At 38.9% G+C, this 12,923-nt stretch overlaps 1 protein-coding gene across 9 annotated transcripts in view; it reads right to left on the bottom strand.

The window, feature by feature from the left end:
* The window catches only part of st3gal3a (ST3 beta-galactoside alpha-2,3-sialyltransferase 3a), a 99,731-nt gene that overhangs the window by 53,683 nt on the left and 33,125 nt on the right, over positions 1-12,923 (bottom strand). For 5 of the 9 annotated variants that reach the window (XM_061238426.1, XM_061238427.1, XM_061238425.1 and 2 more), the window contains 4 exons: positions 10,256-10,404; positions 3,668-3,715; positions 2,066-2,113; positions 217-339 (listed from right to left, as the gene is read on the bottom strand). In XM_061238426.1, coding sequence (XP_061094410.1) covers positions 217-339; positions 2,066-2,113; positions 3,668-3,715; positions 10,256-10,364 — 328 coding nt within the window. In that variant the 5' untranslated portion in view covers positions 10,365-10,404. The remainder of the gene's footprint in view (positions 1-216; positions 340-2,065; positions 2,114-3,667; positions 3,716-10,255; positions 10,405-12,923) is intronic. The other 4 variants (XM_061238431.1, XM_061238432.1, XM_061238433.1 and 1 more) reach the window with 4 other exon arrangements.

Raw genomic sequence — 12,923 nt, 5'->3', positions numbered from 1 at the left:
TCCATCGAGCAACTAGCAGTATACAGATACTGCTCCTTAGAGATTGTCACATATGTGAGCTTGAGGTAGTGTAGCTTGACATGATTCGTTAAACCTCTTGGCAAGGACTAATCTTTCCCAATTTGGGGACACACTCTTTGTCACCTAAGATAAGGTATTGGGGTGTGGTGATCTGCTCCCCATTTTTAAAAGCTGATAATGATACATAAGGCTGACCTTTCTTCTGGTCCTCTGGGTGTGGCTTCCGAGGGACAGTGTGCGGTTTGTGGCTGCCCCGAGATACAGTGGGTGGGTGCTGCTTGGTGATTGCCACAGACGTGCCAGGTGATCCTTGTTTTGCTGTTTTTAAGGTTGGCATAGATGGAATAGGCTGGGTTACACATCGCTAAGTGTCCTACGCAGCATGAAAGGCAGCATATTTGTTCATTTTATACTTGACGTAATATAAACCTCATTACCAGAGATGAATGATTTTTTTTTAGAATGATCAGGTTCACAGTGAAAATACAATACAGTCAGGACAGCTGAAAGTACTGAAGCGAGAGTCTTAGGAGGAAGGCAGTTTCATCACCAAGGACACATTTGATTGGCAGCACGACAGTTTCAGGCCAGATAAAAAGCAGAGCTCTTGCTGTCTTTTTACGAGATGTGTCCATGCACTGATAATCAGCCTTGCTGATGACCACTAAAGCCTGGAGCAGAGAGGAGAAGCGGTCGGCTAAGCTGTGAACCTGGAGGGGAGGGGGGAGGCAGTTTGGGGGTGGGGAGGGGGTGTTGGTTCAAGTGCTGGGTGGCAGTGATGGGGAGCGAGGAGACGTGTGCCATTGCTACAGAGGTGGCCGTTCTCAGGCAAAAGCAGCCCTGCTCGGCGTAAGCCGGCTGGGGCCCGGGACGGTAAGATTCAGTGTCCTCGCTGCTTACAAAGATAGGCCCCTGTGCTTCTGCCGTCACCTCTGGAAGGGCGGTTGGTGGAGACAGTCCCTAAAAAATAGGGGGGCTTGGAGATGGCGCGACACTGAATTTGAGTTTTCCTCACACTAATGTGTTTCTGGAGTGAAAGGACAGGCTGCAAGTGGAACATGGAGGGGACAGTGGGATTCTGTAAAGGACATCAAAGAGCAGTCCAATATGTCCTTTCTATGTCTTTTCCTGAGTTAACGCTGAAACTCAAATTATAAGATAATAAAAAACTATAAAAAATTTGGGAAGCAGAGCATGTTACAGAGGATTACTTCTGAAAAGATGCATGCAGGCAGGTATCAAAGCCAAAAGGTATTTCATGTTTAAAGACAGGGGAGTCTCAAATTAATGGCAGGGAGTTTGTTAATGTTTGTACGGGAAGATGTTCCAGCAGGACAATATAAGAGTTGTGGGGCTTATGTATTGTGGTGCGATTTAGGAGATGAAGACAGAAGCAGAAGGCAAGAGCATTTGTAAGACTGAGAATCCAGTATTAGAGGACAGAGAAGCTTGTTCAGGATTGGCAGTTTGGCTATGCCTCGCTATGTAGGGAGGTAATACTCTAAATGTCATTAATTACAAAGCAGCTTATCTTTCACGCCTCTCTTACACAGTGGCATGAGTGCAATGATTTCATCATCCTAATCAAATAAATGAATTTGAAAAGGCAATGAGCCAATGACTAATGCTCAATCTTTGTGATTAGAAGCAAATTTTCATTACTTTAAAGGCTGGTTTCACAGGTACAGATTAAGCCTAGTCCTAGACTAAATTGAGTTTTGTATTAGGGATCTCCATTCAAAACTGAAATTAGTCTAGGGCTAGGCTTAATTTGTGTCTGCAAAACTGGCCCATAATCTTTTAAAACCAGGATGCAACCACTTTCTAAACATTGTATTAAACACAACAGAACAGAGTGTAAAACATGGACCTTTAAACATTAGCATTGAAAACCTAGCTAATATGAATGGCTGCGCATACCAAACATGCTATTTAGAGTATTCCAGACAAGTGCTAAAATGTGGCCCAAATTAGCACTTCTTGGTTTAGAGAGAACCTCCCAACATAGCTGGCAGATGTTTCAGGGTGCTTTTTGGGCCGGTACCTGAGCCTACTATTCGTCCCACGGAGATTACGGTTTCCACTTCGGGCTCTGGAACACAAGAGCGTGAGTTAAGCCTGGAGTGCGTGTTACCTTAGCATTGAGGGCCCACTGGAGAGGTGGAACTGCATCTGCACAACCACACCTGCAGAGCCATTCACACCTGCAGAGCACAACCCTGTTCACACATTAAGCCAGGCCTAACAGTTTTTCCATTAGTAGCGCTAGTCCCCAGCTCAAACAGCACATTCATTTTAAGGAAACTTTCATTATTACAAAAAGTAAAGAGAAAAACAAACTGAAAAAATTCAGTCTCCACCATAGTTTTAATGACATAATATCACCTTTAAAGGAAACTTAATCCGTTCCAGCCTACACAGTTGCCAGGAATGTACTGTATTTTTGCGTTTCATAATTACAATACAACTATAAGCCTATGAATGTCAGTTGTCAGTTGAAATGTATGAGTTATAGATCTATTATTGGATAAATTATATATAGACTACCTGATTACACTGATCATACAGTAAGGGTACATGTACTGGCAGTAACTAATGTAGCCATTGACATTCATTAATTGATGGACTGATACATTAAGTAAGCATGAAATTAACCTTCCATTAATTCATGTATTTGTTGATTAATTAACTATTATAATTAAACATTATACAATTATTAACAAATACATTAACTGTTTTATTCATTCTAATATGAATTGGCAATAACTAATGTAGTTGTTAACATGAAAGGATGCTATACAAACACAGCTGTACAGAAGTCATCTGAATCAATACTTCTATCTGAATCTGTACTTCCCAGTAGTTAGTTAAGAGCCATTGCTAATTCAAGTAAGCTTATTATAAAGTGTTACCGCCTGTTTTTAGGGTAGTGTATTGACCAGTCGACCAATTAATTGTTTGCTATCAACAATTAAACATCTATTCAAACATCCATTCAAGCGTCAGCTGTTTCCAACAATTACAAGGATTTATTGTGATTTGGTGCAGGCTATGTTTCCGTTGGATAGATTAGTCAAGCCCCCTGTCGTGAGTTAAATGAGGCAAATTTTACCTACTTAACTTAAACAGTAACTGGAAAAAGACACATTAAAAATGTGCGGCAACAAAAAGTGGTTTAATTGAATATTTTTTAACAAATGATTTACTTGTTGCAACCTGTCAGAACAGAGATCAAGTTATTTCCCTAAACTGACTTTATGTCAGCCTAAGCATACATTATCATAATCTACTCTCAAAACTGTATCATGCAAGAAATATGGTACGGTTTCAACAGAGGCACCCTATCTTAGACGTGTTCTGTGTGTGCATAGCCATATAATTCCTCTTGACGTTGAAATGGAAACATAGCCAGGATTATTTTCACGTAGCGATTATAGAGTAATCAAAATAGCACAGCCTTCAATCTTCCACTACAGCCCAAACACAAGTCATGTAGTTTAAAAGGTGAAAGGCCTTACATCAGAGAAAGCCCTTGATATTGCCTGCGGAAAGTGAACAGAAAAGCCCCTTCCTGAATTCCCACCACCACAGACAGCACACACAGGCCAGATACGAAGCATGGTGTTTTTTGTTTTGCTAACTCTACCTGTCTTTGCATTCCCTGCTTCGGTGACAGTGGCTTCCTTATGTTTATCTGCAACATAGGGGTGAAAACAGAGTGAGCTTTGAGCACAGGTAACCCACACGTCCGTTTGACAAGGTGCAGACCTGATCCCTTCCATATGCACCGATCCAATTATCTTACCGCGACCCTGTTTTTTCTGCTGCCGTTAATTATTTTTAAGCCAGTTTTAAAAAGACGCCTTTTTCGTCCTACCATACATCAGATGCAGAGGGTAGGTTAGATGCAAATAAAACACACTCCTTTTATCAAAATAAACCGAGGACAGCTGCGAAGAGCGTTTGCTGTTTTTGTATAGATTTTATTTCCATATTACACAAACATTATTTTTCATCAGAGTACCAGATGACATGATTAAAAGAAAATTGAAAATAAATCAAGATGTCGACACAGTCGACACATTGGTTTTGAATCACACATTTTCTTACCCTATGGCTAAAATATAATGGCTATATCCACAGTAATTGGAACCAGGTATCTCTTCTACAGCAGTTACCAGCTAGCTGCATACTCTATTTTGACTCCATAACCATCTGTACAGTTTTTTAAGCAAATACATACTCTATGGAATATTGGGGGGGGGGGGGGGTGATTTCAAGGACCCTGACTGACATGGGCCCAAAGAATTGTGCTGTAATTGCGCATGGATGGGGTAGCCTGGGGTGGTAGGGCCCAATGCAAGATATTTTCATGGGTGTGGGGTGGTTAGGCCTAACAAACAAATTCAACATCTATACCAACATATCAGGTCAGTCATGGTAATTATGTTATACAGTCATTCTTTTTTGGGGGGGGAATTTGTCAAAATTGGCAAACATTGTGTGATCTCAGCACTGTAATTATTTGTCCATCTGCACGATCTGTCAATATCAATTTCAAGTCAAGTCGGGAGAGCAACATCAACACCATTATCCAAATAATTCATTTTTGTGTTACTGCCTAATCATAAACCTTCACAGATACTCATATTACTATACCAAGGGCAGTATAAAACTTATGAATAGGAAATAGTGAACCAGCTTAAAATGTGGATTCAGAAGATGTAAGCCACCATGTATCAATAAACACGTAGACATATCTTTGACCTAGTCAAAACCTAGTCTCACCTTTCAAACCTTTTAAACACAAAGTACATGCTTATGGTCATTAAACAGCCAATGACCTGCTGGGACAACCAAGACTCACACAAAGCTAGACAAACTGTAGCAGAGCATGTCCAAAAGTGGGGTGGGGGGGAAGCATTTAAACGATACACCAGATGCTGTGAAACATCCACATCAAAGAGAGGGGGCGTTTTTTGTAGTCTGCAATGTGGGAAAGTATGTACCGACTATGTTTGCCTGCAAGGAGTTGAAAGGTACAAACAAAGATCTCATGCAACTAATCCTTAGTTTTTTATTTTTTTTATTTTTTTTTTAGAAGCTCTGGGTTGGTTTCCTACGTGGGCTGGGACCTCATTGGGTAAAGTGAAGTGGCTTTCCGGGCACTGTTCTTCCATATGAACTCTGGATCACCTGCATCTGTGGTTCGCTGCTTACAAGCAGGTCTACAAATTTGTTTGCAAACAGTGATATGCCTGAGGTACAGGAATAATTCCTCTGGAGAAATATGTGTATTTTCAAAGCGCACAAGCACCGGAGAGAATGAAAGCAGATGAGAGAAAATGCAAATGAGGAAGAGAGATCGGTAAGAAGGAGACACTGGCTGCAACCCATAGGAACATCTACTAACCTTCTTTCACAAATCAAATAAATATAAAACAGTATCAACTGCACAAAACAGCTTTCAAAGAGGGGACACTAATTACATTATTTTCCCAGCACTGATGATCAAAATTCATAGGCTATAGGAAGTCAAAGTCATGGTGTTACGCAAATCAGTGAAAACTTTGTTCGCCCATATCTCACCAAAAAATATTTGGATGGAATCAGCATGCCAAATCTCATTAAAACTGTGACGATGCGGCCCAAAAGTGTGTTGAGTTGGAATTACCCTCTAAAGCTATTGGTCAGATGTTACATCCTAACATCAAGATTACTTTTGACTATAATTCCATACACCACACTTGTAATTTCTTTTAATCAAAAATATAACATTGGCCAGATGTAATGTAATTTTCCATTCCTACCAAAGGTTTTCCTGAATAGAATTAGTGATTAATCTAGAATTATGTCCCTGGTCAATCTTCGAATTGGCATCAGCACCACAAGGTCCGAGGCTCATCGTCTAGCCCCCATCCAGCCTTGAATCATAATCACAGTATTGCAGTATTGAGTACGACAGAAATTAGGACGGAAATCTGAATTTGTGACGTTTCCATCCAAAACAAATAATGTAATAAAAGGCATCTGGCAGGAGGACTTGAACTGCAGAAGGACAGGCACCAGTCAGACAAAGCCAGTCCTCCTTTCAGAAATGACTCCAAACAATGTGCGGGCACTGTCCCGTCATCAACCTTGTAGCAATTAGCAATGCTTTACAGACCAATATGAGATGCTATATGAACCATTTGTTTATTTTATTTTATGGCAATGACCATTTACAATACCTAAATTTCCAGTCCTGTGGTGAAAAGATCATCAAATGACTATAGGAACGGTATGTGGAAATGAGCTTCACATTACGGAACGTCCAAAACCTTCATACACTTCACTCTAGACTATAGGACCTTCATGCCATAAATGTACTTAACGCCTAAAATAGTACAGAAAGGGGAAACATTTGAAGTATATTGGACAGCTAACTTGAGCACAATGTACTATAACATATAATAATGAACAATATCAATCTTGTGACCAACAGTGACCAAAGAAGAGAGCAAAGACCCCAGAAAGTGGTAATTAAAGACTTGGTATATTGACTACTATCCCTTGAAAATAAGACTGGAAAGTAAGTACCATTGTCTCGATTTAATTAAATGAAAAAAAAATGGACAGATTGACTATGAAAAGCAGAACCATGAAGCAAAAATCCTTTCCCCTGGCAATGTCAGAGGTATAAACTGATGATTGCTGGAAGGTTCTAATTAGGTGATGTAAGTATATAAAATAAAGTCAGAATGAAAATGAGAACAAAGCCAAACATACCAAATGAAGTGATTCATCATATCACTGAACAATAGGAGATCCTGAATTACATCAACCCTCATCTGGAAGGACTATATTCATCACTGATACAGCTGAACTACAGCTAAAGTACCCACAAATATAAGGTGTCCACATGCACCTTGGACCCAGACCGAGTACAAACTGTAGTGTATCACACACAGAATAACATCTGGACAAGAAAATTAGACACCGTTCGCTGGTCTCTTTTTCATATTAATACAAAAACCAGAACGGCTGTGGAATTATTTAAGCAAAAGCACTTGGGATGGCTATAATGCTGGCATTTGGAAACTTGTTAATGGCTGTATAACCTGGTAAAGCTTAGAGAGTAGCATACACTCAGTGAGCACTTTATTAGGTATTTATTAGACAAATATTTTAGACTTATAGGTCTTCTAACTGCTGTAGCCTATCCACAGGTTTGACCCATTGTGTTCTTTTGCTCTTCTGCATACCATTGTTGTAATGGGTGGCTAATTTTGTTACTGTTACGTTCCTGTCAGCTTCAACCAGCCTTCTCATCTGACCTCTCTCATTAACAACATGTTTTTCCCACAGAACTGCTGCTCACTGGATGTTTTTTGTTTTCCGCACCATTCTCTGCAAAGTGTAGAGACCAGCATCAGCAGATCAGCAGTTTGTTAGATACTCAAACCACCATGTCTGGTACCAACAAAGTCAAAGTCACCTAGATCACATTTATTCCCCATTCTGACATTTGGTGTGGAACTTCTTGACCACGTCTGCATGCTTTCATGCATTAACAAGATGGTGTCCAGGTCTACCTAAAAAAGTGCTCACTGAGTGTAAAATACCCTATAATAAAACAAATGCAACACTGCAGTCCAAGCATTGCAAACTCCATTACAAAGCAATACCAAGTACAACTTGTAATGATTCCTCACTAGGGGTCAGCATTGTCCATTTCAATATACCATTGACAGGAGTTCAGCACTGAAATACTATTGCTGGAACATCAACATCAAATGAATAACAGATACTAATTAGCATGCAGTAGATGAATAGAACTGCCAGAATACTTCAAAAGCTGTGTTTCATACAGAGTAGTAGTGAGTACAAGATGTATCATCAATGCGAGACGGAATACACTTAATTGTTGAAAATGTATCATAACCCCAAACTGAGGAAGGACATACCAGCCCCAGGATCAGGGCTGTGATGGGCCAATCCGATTTGGGAACGGAAAAACCTGTGTGTGAGAGTAACTCCTGAGAATGGAATGGCAAGCAGCCCACAAGATAAACAGTGAAACTGTGATGCCATAGACTTGTAGAAAAAAAATATATATATGAAAAGAAAAAACTTTTAAAAAATGGCATTACAAAAAATGAAAAAGAGTAGTACCATGACCTCATGAAAAAACTAAAAATATGACTATAATTAAATGCATCTTAATGTAAACGTCTGCATTTGTAATTTGCACATTATCACCCTGTAAATAATACAATGCTACGTAAACACAAAACAACACATTAGATTTCAAAGGTGTCAGCATTATTGTATCCTAATAAAAGCTCTATTGGCTCAAACCACTATTAATTCAGCTCACAAGGAGCATTTAGTTTCCCTCTTAGAAGAGAAGGAAACAGAAATTGATCTAAAGGTTTTAACGGCCTGGTACATAACAGCACAGGGGACCGCGCATCCTTCACTCTTTGTTCAGCCTAAATTTTTGGGTTCAGACAGTCGATAAATTCTTCCACTCATTCACCATTCGGGGGTGAAAGCAGTTATTAAACCGTACCACGCAGGGTACCCTAATGTCCCCGTTTATGCTTTCTCCAATAAAGGTTTAGATTTTTGAGCCAAAACAACACACCTACTTCTGAGTCATTCCGTGAAAAATCTACAAATAAGTGTGGGAGTTGACCACTCCAATTTTGCTCAAACTTTGTGTAAATGTTCTTTATACAGTGGCAAGAAAAATAAGTGAAACCTTTAGAATTAAAATAATGAACAAACACAATATGTTTTAACTAATAAAACAGAAGTTACTGTATTGTATTGTATGACTTCATTTTTCTTGTGGCTGTTCTTAACCAAATTTTATACTAGTCTTAGAAGTTTGGAAGTCATACACCAAGTGATGATGTTGTCGGAAGCCATCAAATATAAAAAAACAATTGCCAAGCGGCAAGGTTTAGCATTTATGAATGAAAATAACTTTTTTCTGAGCAGTATTAAGAAAATGGGAAACCAAACAGAAAATTGTATCAAACTACACATTTTCAGGTCCCTGCTTTAATGCCAAAGATATGATGTTCCAAATTTGACAAAACCCCACTGTCCAGTGACGTTTTGGGTACCACCCGCCCCTGTTTTAACAGCCACTATCTCTAGAGAGACAATCCAATGAGGCTAATGTTTTGGATATTCTTTAGTGAATATATACAGAACATTTACACAAAGTTTGAGCAAAATTGGAGTGATCAACTGCCACTGCCTTTCATGGAATGACCCTTTTGTAAATGCAGCCCTGTTTTTATGAAACAAATGTTTGGGTCAGGAATGTCAGTCATGCCAGGAAATGCAATGCATTGTAATATCACAACCTGCCTGAGTGCTAGTTCCCAGTAAAAAATACTTGTGTATAATTTCCTCCATTTTATTTTATAATAGACACTAGTTACACAAACAAAAGTCTCACTGTGACAACCATTTCACCATGGTTTCACTGAAATGCATGAATACCCTTTCAAACATTTTCCAGTTAAACTGAGAGGTAGGACCAAGCTTTTATTCTCCAGACATTGAAAACGTGCAAGATGACAACCACCAACCTCTCAACCACAACCACACTCTCCTTTCTAAGGTCGTACATCACCATCTAGTGGCCAGAGGGGAAGAAAATAAAAGAAGCACTGATAAATGTTATGCATACTTCTGGATAATTATCTATTGGCCATTTTTGAAAGCACACAAATTCAAATATTAGATTGATCTATTCCCTGAAAAAATAAATAAATAAATAAATCTTCAGTGAGGTTTCTTTAAACCAACAATCAAGGTGGAGATCATCTACATCTACATCATTACATTTCAAAGAAGGATTTTTTAACCAGACATTTGTTATGGATGCCTACTTCTTTAAAGTATCAGTAATTAATATTTTGTGAAAGCAATGTTAAAAAGATGTATGTGACAGACCCATGTGGTTTCTCTTTACTCTGCAATACTTATTCATTTTTGTCCTCAAATGTCCTCCAACTTCAGTAGGTTACAGGCCTTTCAGCTCTCCAACTCAGTGGTTTTAACACAAAAAATAACGGATATTCGTGAAACCTTCTGACCAAATAAGTTCTGAACACAATAAAAAAGGAAAAAATATCAAAATGATCCTGTAGCGTTATCTTCCCACTGGAGTAGGCAGTAACAATCGGACAGCGTAACTGAAATAATGATTGACAGACGACAGACTACTCACGTGGCTTCTGGCCCCATACATGCAAGTGCAGCTTCCCAGAGGAGTAATAGAGGAATCCGAGGACCAGCATGGGACACACGGCAAACAGCATACTGCGTGTTGGTTTCATGATGCTTAGTATTCACATGGCATCATCTGAACTACATCACCTAAAAAGACAAGAAAATGCCATTAGATACAAATATGGATTCACTTGGTAGGATCCCAACAGAACTTGCACTGAGACCCAAGGGTCACAGCACAATCACATCACAACATAGTTCATATAAAACATGTATGTTTGTATTCCCTACTTTGTATTCCCTACTTTGCCTAACATACATTGGGCTCCAGAATTATTGCCACAATTAATAAAAATGAAGAAAAAAGGCTGAATATAATAAACAACACAGATAATAATCTATGTTCAAACATATGGGTAAAAATAAAACTATATACTTTTATTTCAATACTGTTAAGTTTAGACCAACATAGAATGTTTTGGCCATACCCACCATCAACATTTTTGGTGGCAAAAGAGGAATGCAATCAAGGAGAAGCACCTCATATCTACAGTCAAATATGGAGGTGGGTCATTCATGTTTTTAGGGTTAATTGCTGCCAGTCGTCCAGGGGCACGACTTACAGTAAGATGTAATAATTGGCATAATTTACAGTGGAATATAGTCCCTACCCACAGTTCCCACAGAGATCCATTCAAATGCAAAGAGATTATTGTATCACCTGAAAATATGATATCCAGACTCTGGTGATGTTCATAGGTCACAGACTTCAGGAAGTCATGGCATGCAGACAATATGCAACCAAATACAAAACATACAAGACTATTTTATTTGACATTATGTTAATTTGTCCCAAACATATAAAAGTGGGGCAATGTATAAAAAGTACCAATATGTACAAAAATACCCTTTAATAAAAGCTGAGAATCTGCACTTTGACAACCTATGAATTGTTTGATTACAAACAGAAAATAAAATTATGGGTTATTGAGTTTAGACTGATGGGCAGAAATGGCAATTTTATCCATTTAACACAATGTGTGCAAAAAGTAATGGTGTCTGAAGCCACTGTACAACAACATCCACACAGTGATGGTTAAGTGAAAACAACATCCAGATTGCAATGGCAATCTCAGTCTCCCTCAAAAGCCTGTGGTCTGAATTGAAGAGGGGGGCCCATAAGTGCAAACCCAAGGATATCAATGAGTCTGCAGGGAGGAATGGTCAAACATCCCTGCAAATGTGTTCTCTAACTATATCACACAACTACAGGAAAAGACTCATGGCTGCCATCTTTGCCAGGGCTGTTTGCACGAAGTATTAAACCAGGCGTGCCAATAATTGTGAAACCTGTTTTTCGGGGAAATAAATGTTGAATATTTATAAGACTTTGGTTGATTCCAGTCAATCAGTAATAAAGCACACTATACATGTTGGAAAATAATAAGCTGAATAATAATAGTCTATTTTTTTTTTTAGTTTACAGTATTTTTTTGTGCACATTCATTAAGTGTGCCAATACTTCTTGAGCCCACTGTAACTATTCACATTAAAAAATATGTATCCGATATGATGATGATTTATGTCCTTCTGTTATTACTGTAGTCTGATCATGAATACCAAGAGCCTGGGAAACTTTTGGAACAAAATCAACAAAACATAAAATGTAGTGCAAGACTATACAGATGAGTCTCTGGGTGCCTGTAAATAACTTCACAATACAGCCACTGGAATAGCCTGACAATTGGGCATAACTTTTCCGATACAGGCTTCCTCTCGATGTGAAAATTCAAAATACCATTCCCATACCATAATAAAGCATAATGCTAACTGTAAACAGTTTGGCCGAACACCACAGCATGCTAAGCTTATCAATGCATGGGTTATGTACACTCACCGAGCACATTATTAGGAAGATTTTTACTGTATTACACCTACTTATTCAGGTATTTAATCGCACATCAATTGCGTGGCAACAGTGCAATGCATACAATCATGTAGATTGTAGACGGGTCAGGGGCTTCAGTTAATGTTCACACCAACCATCAGAATGGGTAAAAAATGTGATCTAAGTGACTTTGACCGTGGAATGATTGTTGGTGGCAGTTAGGGTGGTTTGGGTATCTCAGAAACTGCTGATCTCCTGGGATTTTCACGCACACTAATCTCTAGAGTTTGCAAAGAATGGTTCAAAAAAACAAAACTAAAAATCCAGTGAGCAGCAGTTCTGCAGACAGAAACACATTGTTAATGAGAGATATCAGAGGAGAATGGCCAGACTGGTCAAAGTTGACAGGAAGGTGACGGTAATGCAAATAACCACAAATTACAACAGTGGTATGCAGAAGAGCATCTCTGAACACACAACGCATCATAATTCTAAGTGGATAGGCTAGAGCAGTAGAAGTCTATGTCTAATAAATACCTAATAAAGTGCTCGCTGAGTGTTTGTCTGAGTGGGGCACTGAACGATTGAGGTGCCCATTAGGAAGTATGCTGCAAACCATAATCAAACTAAGGAAAACCATGTTGTGTTGATTAAAATGGTCAATGCGCAAGGCTTTGGTACAGCTGTTAAAGGTAAAGATGAATGGAGGAATATCCATATTTCACCAAATTATTCTGAGGGATAACCCTCAAGTCCAAGAGTTTAGTGATGAATATGT

This window comes from Conger conger, chromosome 4, assembly GCF_963514075.1.
Source record: "Conger conger chromosome 4, fConCon1.1, whole genome shotgun sequence".
NCBI lineage: Eukaryota > Metazoa > Chordata > Actinopteri > Anguilliformes > Congridae > Conger > Conger conger.
This window is presented reverse-complemented; position numbering and strand designations above follow the sequence as displayed.